Source organism: Bidens hawaiensis, unplaced genomic scaffold (assembly GCF_021521415.1).
Source record: "Bidens hawaiensis isolate Kalapana, Puna unplaced genomic scaffold, B.hawaiensis_p1.1 tig00055192_1, whole genome shotgun sequence".
Classification (NCBI taxonomy): domain Eukaryota; kingdom Viridiplantae; phylum Streptophyta; class Magnoliopsida; order Asterales; family Asteraceae; genus Bidens; species Bidens hawaiensis.
This window is the reverse complement of record NW_027499974.1, coordinates 17,993-36,615: the sequence shown is the minus strand read 5'-3', so window position 1 is coordinate 36,615 and position 18,623 is coordinate 17,993. Positions and strand designations below refer to the sequence as shown.

The 18,623-nt window shown below is 35.1% G+C and overlaps 1 protein-coding gene and 1 pseudogene across 1 annotated transcript; one reads left to right on the top strand and one right to left on the bottom strand.

The window, feature by feature from the left end:
- Nucleotides 1-14,934: 14,934 nt before the first annotated feature.
- On the top strand, nucleotides 14,935-15,297 carry LOC143601001 (uncharacterized). The gene has a single exon (XM_077078526.1). The coding sequence runs from the start codon at nucleotides 14,935-14,937 to the stop codon at nucleotides 15,295-15,297; it is 363 nt and encodes a 120-aa protein (XP_076934641.1).
- Nucleotides 15,298-16,216: 919 nt separating this feature from the next.
- Nucleotides 16,217-18,235, bottom strand: LOC143601000 (L-type lectin-domain containing receptor kinase S.6 pseudogene; annotated as a pseudogene).
- Nucleotides 18,236-18,623: the final 388 nt, after the last annotated feature.

The following is an 18,623-nucleotide window of genomic DNA, read 5'->3' as shown; positions in this document are numbered from 1 at the left end:
TTGAAGAAAATATGTGTTACATTTTAATTGTTATATGAAAAACCAAGAATATGAGTTTTCTAAAAAGACAAATCATGTGAAGTCACATAAAGATAACTAGTCAAAAGGATTCCCTTAAATGAGGCAAAGTCATATGAAAACAAGGCAGAAAATATGCTCATAGGGGCAAGTTTTTAAATAAATAAATAAATAATATATTTTTTTTAATTACCAAAAAATATATTTTATACATGTCTAGGATTAGAAAACTAATAATAATATTATGAATAGTAACAATATGAATATGAATGATGGGAATAACAATAACCAAAATAAATGATAATAATAGTAGTTGTTGTAATAATAATAATAATAATAATAATAATAATAATAATAATAATAATAATAATAATAATAATAAGTATGATGAATTATATCTTTTCTTTTTACCAAAATATTATTAAAGAAATAATAAATATTATGTTGATATTTCGTTACTCAATATTATTTAGATTAGATCACTACTAAAAATCTGAAATCATATAAAAAATTAAGTTTAACAACTGGTATTAAACGGACGGACGGCTAATGTTGACTTTAAGTTTGACTTAATGAATTTTGATTTTGACTTATTTAATTGATATATTTAGGTTTACGCTTTTGACTCTCTTGGACATGATTTAAAGTTGTAGGCATAATTTCAACCGAACGTGCTTTAATATTCAAGAATATATGACGTTTGGGTAAAGGCATGATTTCTATTATTGGTTTCAAGAATATTGTCACAAAATATGTTCCAAAAGTTATTAGCATCTTATATTCTACGTTTTGTTTCAAGTTGAGATTTAATTAAAATGTTTTATGAGCTTTTTTTTACGCTTTTTATGTGCTTTGTTTCAAGTTTATATTTATTTTTTAAAACGTTTTATTAGTTTTTCTTACGCTTTTTATATGTATAATATCAGGTGATAACCATTCCATTACTTAAGCCGTGCTAACCTTGTTTACTAGCATCGTAACCGAATGTAGTAACGTGTTATGTAATGTTAAAAGATACTCTCCCCGTTCCATTAAAAGTGTCCATATTTCTTTTTTCGTTCGTCCCACTACAAATGTCAACTTATAAAACTTATTAGCCAATTTCCAAGAGCATTATTGTCATTTGATAAACAAAAAAATGTAATCATTCAATCTACCTTGAACTTTATGTTTTTCAAAACATGACATTTTTAATGGAACAAAGGGAGCATATAATATGTAATATGTCTTATTAGTCGATGATGCTAGAAAAACTGAGGTTGTTTTATAGTTTAAAACTATATATTGAGTTCTTGAAAACTTGAAATACTACGTCGGTTTTTAGGAAGAGTTTGAGATTGTGATGGAGATTTGCATGGGTAGATGAAAACCACATAAGAGATAACATAGTGATCCCGAATACATGTGAGAAAACCTGTGAGTACGATAGCTTATGAGTAATCAAACGCCCATCGAATGTGAAACCCATAGGAGCCACAACTCTACAGTCAGACATGAGAGTGGAGATAAGAAAATACGTTATAGTCTTAAGCCATTGTCATCTCTAGTTGATGCCTTATTCTAGTTTATTCACTTTTTGCGAAGCTATTGCTGTCAAATTCTTCTGTTAGTAACATCATCCACACATGTAATGAAACGGATATTCGAGTATGAGATCGGATATATGTTTGTAATGGAAATTCTCTCGGACATAAAGTTAGGTAATACCATTTCCGATTACCCAAACACATTAACTTGTCATTAAGTAATATAATAATGTACTAATTTACTAAACTTTAGTTTTTTATATTGAAATTTCTTTAGTTATTAAATCTAATAAAAATGTACTTAGTAATAAGTTTATTTGGAAATCCCAACGGGTAATCATAAACAAAGTAACAAGCATATAATATATGACAATATTTGATCAACTGATCAAGTATGTGACACAACATTACAACATGTCATGAAATTATGATTACCAAAATCCGTTCAATCGCCGTCACTAAATGAATGATATTGTAAGTCTAAATACTTAAAATACTTACAAATTGTGCACGAATGTAGTTTGTAAAAAAGATGTATTATAATGATGATGAATCATGAACCATTCATAAATACAATAATGTACACCAACAGAAAGAAGAAGTTGATGATGATGAAGTCTTAAGAAATTGATGATGATGACGATGAAGGCATGCAATGATGTAGACACTTTGTCGATAATATTATCGAGTGGGTATTATGGCATTATATGATGTAGACAACTTGTTTACTATTACCTTTTGTTAAATGTTAACTAACATTTTGGTTTTTATCTCCAAAATTATTTGCATGTGTTTGGATAGGTAGTAGATGGTATTTTATAAAAAATATAAAACACTTCTGATAATTTTAATTTAGATCAAATATATTGAAGAGATGAAATAATTTGATTTATAACAAAATTAAAAAAAGATTTTTGATTTATTTGCCTCCACGTTTTCTGATTATTTATTTTTGCAAGTTTGATTTTCTGATGAAAAACTATTGTAATTTAAACTTAACAAGGTGGAGATCTTGCACGTTGCAGTGATTCGAACTTGTTTCTTGAAGGAACACTAACGTCTCCACTGGTTACCTTGTCGGAAAACCGAAAGGATCCAAACTCTCTTTGTAATATGTATAGCTGCTTTGGACCAAAGTTGTAATAAACATGTAAAGGGATGAAAGTTGATGGTAAAAGTTTAAAGAACAAATATATGATGACAAAAGCATAAAGAACAAAAGTATGATAACAAATGTTTAAATGAAATAAAATACGGCAACAATAATCGATAAAACAAAACTTATAAAGTTACATTTTCTATATCATAAAATTACATTTTCAAAACTATGTTTCATTTTTCTATAAAGCATGTAAAAACCTTTTTATCAATATCAGAACTATATTTTCTTAAGTTGAATAAACTTTTTTTTATGTTTTAAAGTTAAATAAAGTTTTTTATTTTTTGAACTATATTTTTTAAAGTTAAATAAATTTATAAGGTTCTATATATTATCCATTAATATTTCATTTTCCAACCTTTTAAAGCCCATGATATGCTTAAAGAGTTTATCAAAAATCAATAATTTTATTAAATCTTCAACTTTTGGTTTCATTTCGTTATTTTAAGTGTTTGTATTCGTATTTACACATTAACCTTATGCAATAAGACTGTTTCTCACGAGGTCTATGGGTTTTTGACATAATATATCTCGCATGAAGGTCTTTGGTCTCTAGCGCGCTACGTATGAGCTCAAAATCACCACTTATGTAGTAGATGGCTAACACAAAACTCATTGATTGTTCCCATGATGAAACATGTGGTTCATACACCCAATTTATGATTCAAACTATAACATTAAAGAGATATAAACTGAATTCACAGGAAACCCTACACTATCCCCTACCCCAGCCCCTACCCTACCCCCCCACCCTCTCTATAAGACTATAACACTTCATAATTGTTAGAGATCAACACACATGATGGGAATCAACTACACATGTATAGTGGTTGTATGTATTGTATTGTATTGTATTGTATTGAATTCAATTTATTATCTGTATTCAATATTTAATGTTATTGTGATTGGATTTTTGTAAGACTATTGTGTAAAATGTTTGTTTGGTTTTATTTTATTTATAAGGAGTTTGATTTTTATTTTATATGACTGAATTAAGAAATATATATATTGATGTGACATTATAACCGATATAGTCAAAGTTGAAAATTGTTTCCATGTGTTGTACTTAAATCTACAAAAAAAATAAAATAAATAAACTTAATGCTTAATTAAAGAAACGACTTATGTGTTTTAACAAATTTAGAATATTAAACAGTTTGTATAAGTTTAACTCAATAAATTCTGAGAGCGAGAGCTCGGTTTGTTCGTAATGTTTTCTTAAAGTTCGAATCGTAAGTAATTTTAAAAGCTCAAATTTGGATTGGGTTGACTCTTAAACTATTTATTAATGTATTTATAATAACTATATATAATTGTAAATTTTTATATGTATTATTTAACCATTTTAGCATGAATTTTATATATAATATTAATTAATTAATATGAAAATTTGTATTTAATATATTAAATCAAAGCTTATAAATAATAAACTCGTTTAAACTCAAAAGCATAATCAAGGTCGATATATGTAAGAGACGAGCTCGGTAGCACTATCATACCGATCCCACAACGTTAAAAAATAAGTACCGAAGTGATATTGGCGGTACCTAACACGTACCCATCTTCTCATCTCTAATATATGTGTAGCTCAAGCTCCTTCATTGAAGGACCCAAATGTAAGCCTAAATTCGTTTAAGCTTGACTTAGTTAGAGCTTTTTAGATATCCGTTCTCGAGCAGCTCAATAGCGGCTCAACTTGTTTATACCCGTAACAATAGCTAATTTAATTATTTAAACTAATGGTTTTAATAATTTAAATGGTAAGAACTAATTAATTAGCTATTGAATTAAATGGATCTACTTGTCATTTTGACCAGGGCCATCTCTGAGAATTTAAATATCTCGGCCGAGTCAAAATAAAAATGTTCGTAGGCCTTAGCGAAAATTTTTTATTCGCTAATGTACATGGATAATACTTTTATCGAATGATTTATTATAAGAAGAACCCATTTTGAGCATGTAATTATCTTACAAACAATTGCAAATAATTTATTTTTAACACCAAAAACATATATGTGTAATATGTATAAAAAAGTTTATGCCCCCGAAACTTATGTGTCCCGGCCGATGGTGCGGCTCGCACAACCTCCGAGCCTCCGTTGATTTTGACAATAATTTATCGTATAATTGGTTGTCTTTTCTTGTTCTATATGTGAACAATGATATCAATAAGATAGCCCAAAATAACACTAGACATAAAGGATATCAAGTAAAGAAAAAGTTTGTATTCCAATCCGGACCATAAATGAATGGTTCGGGTTTTAAATGTAATCAAAACTCCTTATATAAAAATAATTTTGGCTTGTGCTTTAAGCTACTACATATAGAATTGGTCCTAAAAGAGTTATTGTGACCAATTTAGAATTTTGCACCTCATATGACATTACCAAACTTGAATTGTTTTTATGTATTCATTTTCAACTTCTTTACCTTTTTGGCTACAACAAATTGAGCTATTGAAAGTACCGAACTCGAAAATCGTAAAAAGTAGGTGTCGGGTGTAGAAAGTGTTTGGCATGGTACGGTATTTGAAGGTAAAACAACCAAATATACCGATACTAAAAGTACCAATCCGAAAAGCCAAAAAATGGGTATGGAATTGATAATGGAAAAACATGGTACCATTTGTCCATCCCTATTATCGGCTCATTTGACTAGTAATTATTTTCATTTATATATTACACGTTCAACCGGTTATCAAACAAATTACACCCCGGAGTTTCAAACAAATAAGTTGAAGTTACGACTAGGGCTGCAAGTTAACTGAGACGTTTGCGAGCTACTCGAGATTGACTCGTGAAATACTTTTATCAAGTCGAGCTTACATGAACTTGAGTCTAAACGAGTAAGCTTGCGACTCTAAACTAGTCTTTTATCCATATAATAAAAATATATACACATAATAATATTATTATATGCGTAGTTATGATTAAACTAACTAAATTATTATGTTATGTTATACATAACAAGCATAATTATAAACATAGACGAAATTTGTATAAATGTATAAAATAAATTAATAAATAATAAACGAGTTGAGTTAAAAAACTACTCGCAAGCCGAGTACAAGCATGAAGACAATCCATGATTAGAGCACGAGCTTTAGAAATAGAGCACGAAGCGCGCCAAATTGAAGTTCTCATAAGTTAAGCGAGTCGAGCCTGAGCTCAAGCTTAATCTCAGCTCGTATATCAAAATATGTTTTCTGGATTAAAGAACCCACTGGGCCACTTCTGTATAAATGAGTCCAAATTAATGCTAACGAGTCTAACCCAACCCTACTGGCCCAGTTTGCTAACTCTACTTGAAAACTTATTCACCTTGACATGTTTTTATTAAAATAAACTGAAAGGTAATATTTTAGGTGGACATGAAAACCGGTTCACCCAAATCAGGTCATGGACCGACCCAAACCGTCGGTTTGTGTACTGGTTCCTCTTTTAAACTACAAAACCGGTTTTAAAACCAGACCTAATAAAATGGAAACTCTATCATTATTATTGTATAGATTATTCCCGAGTTATTATTGTGATTTTAGCTAGAAATATATAATTCTATTTTGTAATTATATATACCTCAAAATTACAAATGAGAAAGCAAGGATCTAGTTGCCATCTTATATCTAGCAAGAATCACAATAATATCTAGGAAATAATCTATACAATAATAATGATAGAGTTTCCATTCTATTAGGACCGGTTTAAATAAAACCGGTTCTAAACTGAACCAAAGCGAGCTGAAGCAGTCAAGCCGGTCAACCTCTCTTGCTCCTAAACCGGTTTGGCTCAACCAGACTTTCACCAAACCGTTTCTGGTTGGGAAAAAAACCGATTTTACACACCTCTTATTAAAAGACCCGAATAGTTAATGCAAAAGAAATATAAAGATTATATGCAAATCTTTATGGAGTTTATTTTGTTTAGAATCTAATATTCATGTTTCCTAATTCCAGTTTTCTTGTTTCATAAGTTTTAACATTGCTTATATAATAAAAGCTTATAAATTATAACGCTTATTATTGTTTCATACTATTTTATTTTTTTCTTTTCATTGTACCATGCATACCATGCATACCACAATCATAAACATAAACCTCTTCATCTTCACATCCATCTTCACCTTAACATCTTCATCAAACTTCACACTTTCCGGCACCGCGTGTAAGGCCCCGAACCCGGTAGCCTTACTTTAGCGTCGGATTTACTCATAAATACAGTTCTTACAAATCTGAGTTCATTAAAACTTTCGCGGAAACGTTTACTTGAAGCATTCGTTACAAAACATTCAATCTCTTCTTTGATATTATAAAACAAATCATTATATTTAAAACATCTTTTCTTCCATCTTAAGATGCCAGCCGTTCAATCCATGCCATGTGCCATCCTCATGCTAGTTCTTTGGTCTGATCACCTGCGTGCATACTAAAAGTCAGCTGCGCTGAGTGAGTTCTAGATAATCGGACGCCACACAATACATGCACATACATACATATCCGAAGATACATATCCATACTTAACTAATTACCCTTCTGTTCTACATACATACTTACTACCATACATACATACATACATATCTACAATCACTAACCTCAGTCTACCGAGAGTACGTTCATAGTCCGCCGTCTATACCTGTACTCAAGGTCGTGAACACGTAAAAGGTCCGCAGTCCTTACCTATGTTCACCATTCATGGTACGTGCAAGGTCCGCGGTCCTTCCCTATACCATCCCACTTCCACAACACGTACAAGGTCCACAGTCCTTCCCTATGTTGCAACCTAATTCATAGCACGTACGAGGTCCGCAGTCCTCCCCTATGCTACCACAGCACGTATAAGGTCCACAGTCCTTTCCTATGCTGATGCCTATCTATAATACGTATAAGGTCCGCAGTCCTTAACTACGTTGTCGTCTATTATCTGTAACACGTATAAGGCCCACCGTCCCTATCTACGTTTACATCTATCATCTACATTACGTATAAGGCCCGCAGTCCTTAACTACGCCGTCACCAGCCGAGTCTATGTCCGACAGAAGCTAGAGGGATTTGCCATCCTAACTTACTATGTCGAACGTAGAACTCACATACCATTCGTGTACCTGTATACACATACTTCACATATACAATAATTACATTATAGCATAAGAACACTCTAGGCGTTCTTTACATCCTTCATTTAACAACCATACCCCTTGTCGTTACGTGCAATATCCGAAGATCGTTCACGCCCCGACAAGTATTCATTTGTAATATTCATACATCTTCGATATATAATATTCGTACCTTTATTTTTAACCTGACAGTACGCGCAATATCCGAAGATCGTTCGCGTACCGACAAGCAATCATTCATATCCATCACATATATCACATATGGCATACACTTATCACTTAGGATAAATGTATTAACAACACATCGAGTATGCACACAGCCCCGAAAACATAACAAGGAATGGGGCTAGAAACTCACCTGAACTCTGCTTCTTCATCCGATAGTTGTAAATCCCTTCTTTAGCTGAGCTCGGCTGACTGTATAAGTTACACGTATCAATACTCGCCTGATCTAATCTGGTGGCCTAGTATTTGCTTACTTTTACTTATCGTTTTTAATCTATTTTCTAATCGAACTTGACTTTAGGCGAAGTTAAACCTTAGGCAAACTTAGCTTTAGGCGAAGTTAAACCTTAGGCGAACTTAGCTTTTAGGCGAAGTTGTCATCAGGCGAACTTAGCTTTACGCGAAGTTGTCATCAGGCGAACTTAGCTTTAGGCGAAGTTGTCATCAGGCGAACTTAGCTTAGGCGAAGTTGTCATCAGGCGAACTTAGCTTTTAGGCGAAGTTGTCATCAGGCGAACTTAGCTTAGGCGAAGTTGTCATCAGGCGAACTTAGCTTAGGCGAAGTTGTCATCAGGCGAACTTAGCTTTACAGGCGAAGTTCATCAGGCGAACTTAGCTTACAGGCGAAGTTGTCGTCTGCAGCTACTGTTCGTTCTTAAATCCCTTAATCACCTTCGTTTCTTAACCAAATAACTCGATTTAGGTACCCACGGAATCGTCTGACCAGCGCCTACAAACCCCAACCATCAAATCGACCTAACATCGATGTTTAAAGGGTGCGATTTAGGCATATAGGTTACGGATTCTTTTTATCAATCGATTAACCCATCAAATCATAACCATTTTCAGTAAGATTAGCTTTGTTGGATTCGTTTTTACCATACAAACTCAGATCTATCATTTCTCAAATCAAACCGAACCTATACGAACGATTTCTAACTATAAACGTACCTTGAACGAGTCGAACTACGAACACTGTTAAGCCTTGATGTTGTTTTGGTCCGTCACGACGTTCCAGCACCAACAAGCTCGGGTTTTCGCCTTCGGATCTTGGTTCGGGTTATAAGATGGTGTTGTGTGTGTTTTGGTGGTGTATGGAATATGTGAGAATGAGGATTAAAGGGTGATTAATGGTATTTATATTTAGGGATCATGGGCTTAAGCCCATGGACTCTCCTTCCTTCTTTCATAACCCAAGTCCATAACCCATATCCATTACCCAACACTAGCCCGACCCATACCAACTCCTACTCTATTTATTTATTTCCTGATAACCCGAGTAAACTTTCCCTCTATTATTAAGTAATACAATTAGTATTATTTTGGAAATTTCGGGATGTTACACGGCGCGCGTTAACGACACCGCCATAACCCTCACTCAACCCCTCACCAATTGCAGCTCAACCCCCCCATTCCCAAACACAGGCACAATCTTCTCCAATACCCCAATTCGGTTCTCCGATTCTTTCGTAACCCGTTTCACCTTCACCATCACCCCTCCACCCCCTAATTGCCTCCCAAGTGAAGGCATTACCTTCTTGATCACTCCCCACACCTCCTCACTCGGTTCTTCGGTTTTAGCAGTCGAATTCGATACAAATACGAATCAATCGCTTAATGACACCAACGACAATGTATCGATTGTGCCCGGGGATTTAAATACCTTTGGAATAGATTTAAAGAGCGGAAAACCGATAAGTTCGTGGATAGAATATAACAACTCGAAAAAAGCTATCCGGGTTTGGGCCGGGTATGAAAAAGGAACCGAACCGGTTAGTTTGGTTCTAACCGCCCGTGTGGATCTTTCGAAGCGGTTTAATGGGTTTGTGTATGTTGGATTTTTGGGTTCGAATGGGAATGGATCGTCGGTTCATTCGATTAGTCATTGGGAATTTAAAACGTTCGAATCGGGTGAAGTCGGGTTGGAAAATTGCATTATTTGTTTTCCGGATATTTCGGGTAAGGAATCTGAAACCGAAACCGAAACCGAAACCAAAACACATGGTCATGTTGATAGAACAAGACTCATATTTTCAATTATTTGGCTTATTTGGTATTTTTTCATCATGTGTTGTGTAGTATTGTCTTGTGTGTGTTCGAATCCGTAACAATTTCAATGTGATTTTTAAGTAGAATAGTTTATATTTAATGTTTAATACCCAATATATATGATATGCTTGTATTTGGAAACTCGTATTGGTATTCGGTTTAGTTTTAGGCTAAAATTAAACAACAAACCGAAATCGATTTTTGGTTTGTCGGTTTTTGTTGCTCGGGCTTTAAAATTTTGGAGTGAGGAAAAAGTTTACCAAATATAATGAATTTGGATCTAAATGTTTTTGTTTGGTAATAATTAATTAATTATTATATATTTGAGATAAAATATGTGTTAGACTACATATATTTAACTATTATAAATGACAAAAACTTATTATGAAAAATAAATAAGTTTGGTTTGCGTAAGTTTTTTCGTAAGTTTTTTCTTTCCAGTTACATGTAAAACCGAACTAAGTTTTTGGTTTGGTTTTTACGAAAACTTAAAACCCAACCACCGGTCTTGTTCCGTTTTGTTCGATTTTTTAGTTCCTTTTTAGTTCCCGATCAATGTTTTTGATTTTTTGCATAGGTCTATTTAAAATCAAAACCGAGTGTTACTTACTTTTAACCAATAATATAATGATACCATTGTTACTCATAAATGTAAATCAGATTTATGACAACTATTTTTCATTCTCACCTTTCAGTTTAGGATGTTATTTTCTTGGTCAATGGGAGCCGCTCTCGGTCGTGAGTAACTTAAGATCGACTCATTACAAAAACTCAAAATCAAGCTAAGCCAAACTTACATAATCTAGAGATCGAGCTTTCATTGAGATTCATATAACGATATTGATTCAATCCATGAGCTTAAACGAGCTTTTTATTCTTCACTTGTGGTATAGTGGTAGTAATGTTTGGGTAGACTCAAGTTCAATACTTTGGTGGACATCTCCTTTTAAATCCACAACCACCCTCTTAGAATATCTACTACTGGAACCCCCACCACAAATATTAAAATTATTTATTTTCAATTTACAAAAACATAAAGTAACTAGTTTTATACCCGTCCACCATGGCACAAGATACAAAACAATAGAACAAAAAGCATAACTGAAGCCTTATAGATTAATTTTGTTTCAGGTTCTGCATTGCCAATGGGAAACAATAACTCTTAAGATTCTTCAAATTTTCCAATTTTTACACTTGTATTTACAAACATAAACTAAAGTCTTAATAGATGTTTCATGGTGTGCTTTGCAAACGGAACCCGATTCATTGACAACTATTTTCTGATGCACCCGACATGAGAATCGTGCCTGCAAACTCTAATCAGCACCTCTACATCATCCATGTTTGCATAATCTTAAGGCTGCAAATAAACCATATGGGGCGTACAAATTAGTCAAAATATGCAAATAAAAGCTGCATTTAATGCAATCTCACTATGCAGATGAAACAAAATCCTTCCCCTTGTATTTGGTTTGAAGAACCATAAATAGATTCTTGCATTCATTTTGAGATAAAATGATCTGACATGCTAGTGCCAACACTTCCAATCGTTTCCCCAAATGCAAGTAGCTCCTATCAACTTCATTAATTAAACAATAAATAATAGCAATAATAGTGAGCATTAGTTTTTAGTTTTATTATTATGATTGTTATCATAAAATGATGTAAGCATCTCGCCAACCTCTTAGCTCAGGTCATCTATGTCAAGTCTCATGTCTCTATGTTGATCGAACAGATTTCTAGATCCTTGATCAATCCACAATCATGTTAAATTTATATAGTTTTTATCCAAGTCAAACATCTACCGGCTTCTCACGGTCCTTCTCCATTTGATGATCTGCAGGTAAATTAAGCCATCATGGGAACTTTAAAACACGCAATTACATCGACATTATGGGTGAACTTACAAAGTTTCGGCCTAAAATCAACATACAAGTAATGTTCTACAAAATGCACCAAGATGACACTATGCAACTTCTTTCTCAAATCAAGATTAACATTAATGTTCATGACGAAAATAAAATAAATTATACGGAGTAATTTGCTTACCTGCTCACCGACCAAGGACTTATATGCAATGTCTATCTTTAGTTGTTTTTTCCTCTCTGCTCAAAGATCTTCTGCAAATGAGTCAAGTACATCTGTTAGTATCATGCCAAATGTACAAATACAATAATTAAAAAAAAATGCTAATGTCAGTACACAAAGCTACCATCACATTCTAACATTTTCCAAATCCAATACTGACAATGATGCTAAAAGATTGACTTGTTTTGACCAATCAGGACTGGAAGTGCTTACCTACAACATCTGCGGATGTCACTTGACCAACATTATGTGTTGAAACGATCTTCTGTAACCTCCATTATGCAACAAAAAAATAATCTAATCAACAAAAAGGTGTTAAGTAATCGCTAAATCTCATATAATCAATATCTAAACTGATGACCAATCAAAACAAACAAAAATCGTCTAAACTGAAAGTAGATACCATACCTTGATGGTTCTAGAACATGAAACCACTGCTGAAAATTAGGGATTTAAAGCTATTGCCGGTGATAAATAGAAACGGAGAGGTTCCTCTACGAACGCTGTTCACGGGGAACAATATAATATATAATAGTGTAAACAATAAACAAGTCGAACCTAAACCAAACTCAAGCTTAAAAATATTATTATCATTACTAACGAGCCTAGCTCGAGCTTATAAATGAGTCGAACTCGAGCCCGAATAACTAAGATCTAGACAATAATAATATTATTATTCCACTGTCACTACCACCATGCCTACCACCGTAACCGTCACCATCCCAACACTCATAATCTCCGTCACCGGCGCCATAATATTCACATTCTTATTATTATTATCCTCTTATTATTATAATTATTATCCATACACACCTCTAACCTGTAACTGTCCTATATACACATCCACCGTACAAACCAACAGCCAACAGATCTCAGCCACACGTGAAGATATACAGTGGATTAAAACTCAGATCGAAGTTAACGGACTGAGTATGCGAATGTGCTGCGTAAAGGCATTAATCCGTGTACACGTCAGCACCAGTTACTGGATTTGATACAGTATGATTGATAGTTTCATACCTTATTATTATTATTATTACATCAGTTTTGAGTTATTGTATTGTGTAGAGTTGTGATTATTGTTAATTAGGGTTTAGAATTGAGATAGTAAGTTAGTAACAGACTGATGTTTGGCATTTTAGTTAGTGGTGCAAGTGAGCCGAGCTGCTCGAGATCGGATCGATAAAAAGCTCGAGATCCTTAACGAGCCTTCTGTATTTTTACGTCTTAAATATCACGCAGAGTTTATATATCTATATAGCAGTTTAACACTAACAATTGTAGTAAGTAGGAACTGATTAATAAGACTCAAAACACTAAACATTAAACACTAAAAGTTGAAATGAAAATTAAGACTTAAAACACTGATATCGGGAATATTCGTGAAATATCGCCGATGTTAGCGATATCGATATTCTGACCGATATTGACTGCATAGGGTTTAGTTTGAGTTATTGTATTATGTAGATTTGTGCTTATAGTGATGTTTGACATTATAGTTAGGGGTGCTAACGAGCCGAGCTACTTGAGATCGGATCGATAAAAAGCTCGAGCTCCTTAAGTAAAGCTTGTTTAGTTATCGAGCCTAGGCTCCTTTCCATAACGAGCCTTCTGTACATTATTGTCTCTGTGAACTACAATTTTGTGAAATTTGGGTTTAAAATGAGGTCTTATACCGTATAGATTTGTGCTTATGGTGAATTTGGGTTTACAATTGAGCTGTGTCATAGACGTCAAATAAGCTAGTAACAAACTGATATCTGAGATTATAGTTTGAGGTGCAAACGGACGAGCCGTTCGCAAGCTACTCAAGATCGGATCAATAAAAAGCTCGAAAGGAACCGAGCTTTAAATTATGCTCGTTTAGTTATCGAGCCTTGTATGGGAATTGGGAAGATTGTTTAGGCTCGTCGAGCCTTCTGTATTTTTAAGTTTTAACTCGTCAAGCCTTCTGTATTTTTAAGTTTTAACTCGTTGAGCCTTATGTATTAATTTCACGCTGTTCAACTAAGCTGGAGCTGAGCTTTGGCTCGTTTAAGGTACAGACACGAGCTCGTGAGGGCATTAATCCTCGACTGATGACTTCATGAGCTCCAGGATTTGATCCCGTAAAATTCCTAAATTGTCATCTGTTTTAGTTTTGCTTTTGTGATTATAACTTGTAAATTCATTTCAATTGAATGCATATAGAGTTACGATTTACAAGCTGATCTGTTGAAATTAGTATTCTGATCGTACATTATCGTCTCTGTGGATTACAATTTTGTGAAATTAGGGCTTACTTTGAGGTCTTATACTGTATACAATTGTGCTTATGGTGAATTCGGGTTTATAGTTGATCTGTGCTATAGCAATTAAATCTGCTAGTAACCCAAAATGTATCTAAGTTAATTAATAAATAAAGCCGAGCCCGAATTTCAAAAAATGACTCACGAGCAGAGCTCGAGCTTTAGAAAAACAGCTCAAAATGAGCCAAGCTAGCACTTAAAGTTAAAATGTGTCGAGCTCAAGCCTAGTAGAGCTCGGGCATGGGCTTATAGTGACAATGTCATTTCAGATTGATGCATTCATGCTGATTTGGGGATGTTTGAATGCGCATTTTGAGTAATCAGAATCTGAGAATCAAATAAATCCGCTGTTCATGTTTATCTGAATAATCAATTTTGACAGTAACCGTTGACACCGATTAATCAGATTATCAGAATCATAATCAATTTATTCAGAAACTTTCATTGTCTTGAACGAGACGAGCTTTCTCTCATGGCTGCATTTAGGTACCAACTCCCGTCTCACGGGTTACTTCAAAAACGCCCGTTGATCGTAAAAGGCGAAGATATGGATTTTGAGAGGTTCGGGTCGGGTTTTGAATATGATTTGATATATGCGAGTGCTGTGTTTCTTCATATGCCTGATAAACTCGTGTGGGTTGGGTTAGAAAGATTGAAACCGGTAAATGGAAGAATATTTGTGTCACATAATGTTAAGTTTTGTTCAAGATTAGGTGGAGATGAGTGTCGTGAGAGCCTTAAAAGCTTAGGACTTGAATATATTGGAAAACATACACATGATAGCTTGCTTTTTAATCATTATGAGATTTGGTTTGAGTTTAGAAGGTTTAAATAAAGTGTATTTTTTTTTGGCAGACATTGGGAAATTGTTTTTGTAATGATGTATACTTATTGTATTACTAATTATTTATCTGAATTTTGTCTATAAATTTGGGAGAATTGCGGTTTTTTTGTCTTTTTGGTTTGATCAAATCTGCGGTTTTAATCCAATAGTTTCGAATTTGTGGTTTTCGTCAAATAGTTTTGTTTTCACTTGCAACTAAATCAGGCCCAACTGACTCTGTTATCGTTAACTCTGGTCTTTAAACTCATTAGTGTGTCCCTTACGTGAAGGGTAATTTTGTCATTTTTCTTCCCAAATAATAAATCCCAGCCCTAATTCCCAATTCCCGTTTTCATCTTTGTCATTCTTCCTTCGTCTTCCACAAACCCTACATGAACAAATGAGGATTACGATTCATCTCTGATGGCTTCGACTATGACACATTTGGTAGACAAGCGGGCCAAACGATTAAACAACCAATTAACGACAAAATTGCCCCTCCTGTGAGGGGCACACTGACGGGTTTAACGACTAGAGTTAACGGGGTTAGTAGGTTTGGATTTAATTACAAGTTAAAACAAAACTTTTGGACAAAAACTGCAAATTTGGTCAAACTACAACGAATACAACAGTTCTCTCATAAAATATTTGGAAGTTGCACATTTGATTTAAAGGTTTGAACCTATGTCGCTTGTTAACGTCGTCGAGTCATGCAAAAAGTTTCTAAACAACCTCATGTGGTTTGGTAAGTAGGGTATCGTATTTACGAAAAACGCGTTGTTGGTAAAAGATCAAACTAAAGTTAAACTAAACTGCAGATCAGATTAAGAAACAATTAACACAGATAACACAAAACAAAGATAAAATCAATCACTTAATAGTTTCTATGTTTGACTATTAACATATGATGAACAAACTGAGTACAAAACATCTAGTCAAAATGAGAAGTTGGGGTGCCCCATGATGTCCCAACCTCATCACCACCACACTTCACCACCACTTCCGACAACCTCTCCGACGAAACCGACTGAATCATCACAGTCGGCTTCACATCCGGCAAATTCGGCACCATCTCGCCTTTCAACATCCGCAAAACCTCCTTCATTGTCGGCCTCATTCGATAATTCGGATGAACACATACCAATCCCACCATTAGCATCAACTCCATCTCGAACCGATCAAACTTACCGAACAAATTCCCGTCACCCGCATCCACTAGTTTTTTTTCCTCCCACAGATCCCACACCCAGTCGGTCACAACCACACCATTATCATCCACAGCAGGCCGACCTGAAGCCACTTCCAACACGACAACCCCAAAGCTATACACGTCGGTTTTCACCGTGGGAACCCGAGAATACACATACTCGGGAGCCAGATACCCCATCGCTCGTGCAGGCATTGTCACGTCACGTGTCAAATCACCACGCACGCAAAACTCCCCCATTTCAAAATCTCCTAATTTCGCGGTAAAATCCAAATCCAACATTACATTACTACTTTTAACATTCCTGTGAATAATCAAACGGTCACATTCTTCATGCAAGTAAACCAAAGCCGACGAAACTCCGATCAAAACGTTTAATCGTGTCTCGAAGCTCAAACTATGAACAGCCTTATCGAGTGATCCGTTTGGCATGTAATCGTAAACAATTATCAACTCACTCCGCTCACAACACCACCCCCGAATCTTCATTAAATTCTTGTGTTGTAACGAACCAACCGTGGTTACAAACTCAGTAGCGACTTGACTACCAAACAACGTGGTTTTGAACCTCTTCACCGCCATATTTCGATCGGTTTTGTACACAACCGACGACACCCCGTCCCCGATTACCATATTACGATTAAACCCTTTCGTCGCCGATCGAATTTCCGACAATTTCATTCGCCTCGGCAACATGTTTGTAAGTTCAAACTTACATGTTCGGGTTTGACTTTGACCTTGACCTTGACTTTGACCTTGACTTTGACTTTGTTTCTTGTAAAAACACACATACAACACTACACAACACACTGTCAAAACAACCAAAACCAAATTAACAGCTAATAACCAGATAGCTAACCGGAGCCCGGTTCGACCCGTATGCCGATTTTTCACCAAACCCGCTTCGGTTTCCGACCCGGGCCCAACCCGACCCGAACGTTCTTCACTCAAAACCTCCGGAAAACAAATTAAACAGTTTTCCAACCCGATTTCCTCCACACCGACATCCGGATAACCCAACCCGAAAGTCTTAAATTCCCAACTTGTAACCGAATAAACCGACGACGCCCCTTTCCCGTTAGAACCCGTAAACCCCACATAAAAAAAACCATGAACCCACTTCGAAAGATCGACTGGGGCCGTCAAAACGGGCCCGCCACCCGGTTTGACCTTTTCATACCCGACCCAAACCCCGATAACTTTATTCGAATTATTATATTCTATCCACGAACTTATCGGTTTCCCGCTCTTTAAAACAACCCCAACGGTATTCAAATCCACTGAAGCAATCGACACGAGTGAGTTCAAATCCACCCCGACATGATTATCGTTTATATCGTTACACGACTGATCCAAACTCGTGTCGAATTCGACCGCCAGGAATGGGCGGGTAATTGGTAAGCCGATTGAGGCGGGTTCGAAAGGCAATGAATTGATGTGGGGTGTGATCAAGAATGTAATGCCTTCACCTGAGAGGCAATTGGGGGGTGGAGGGGTGATGATGAAGGTGAACCGGGTTGCGAAAGAGTCGGAATCTTGGAATTGAATTGGGGTTTTGTGGAAGATTCTGCCGGTGTTTGAATTGGAATTAGAAGTGCAGTTTGTGAAGGGTTGAGTGAGAGTAATGGTGGTTTGGTTAATGTGTGATGAACCATATAAAGTGAAGTTTGATGAAGAAGATGTAATGGTGAAGAAGATGAAGAAGATCAAGATTATTATTATTATTATTATGTTGGTATCCATGGAAAGAGAGAGAGTTGTTGCAGGAAATATATTGTTGAAGATGGATTATTATTCGTGTTTGTTTGTTAAGGAATTAAGCTGGTTCTGGTTCTGGTGTGTGTTTGTTTATGTTCGTTTGTTAATTTTGTGAATGGACTTAAACAGGCATAGACGAAATTAAACGGATTAGTATAATTAGTATAGCTATTTAGATGTTGAGACGGATTGAAATTTTCTGACTGATTATGAAGGTTTTCGGGAGATTCATGAGGTAGCTGACGTAATGATGAATAGTTGTGTCTGATGGTGGTTTAACGAGTAATGTCGGATGAAAGGGTTGACACGTGTGGGGTGGTTTTAAAGGTTAACGAATTCTGTCGGACTGTGTTGAAATTCTGTTGGACTTGAC

What these genes read in the sequence shown, in the direction of transcription:
- LOC143601001 (XM_077078526.1), top strand. Translation starts at nt 14,935, where the DNA reads ATGGCTGCATTTAGGTACCAACTCCCGTCTCACGGGTTACTTCAAAAA.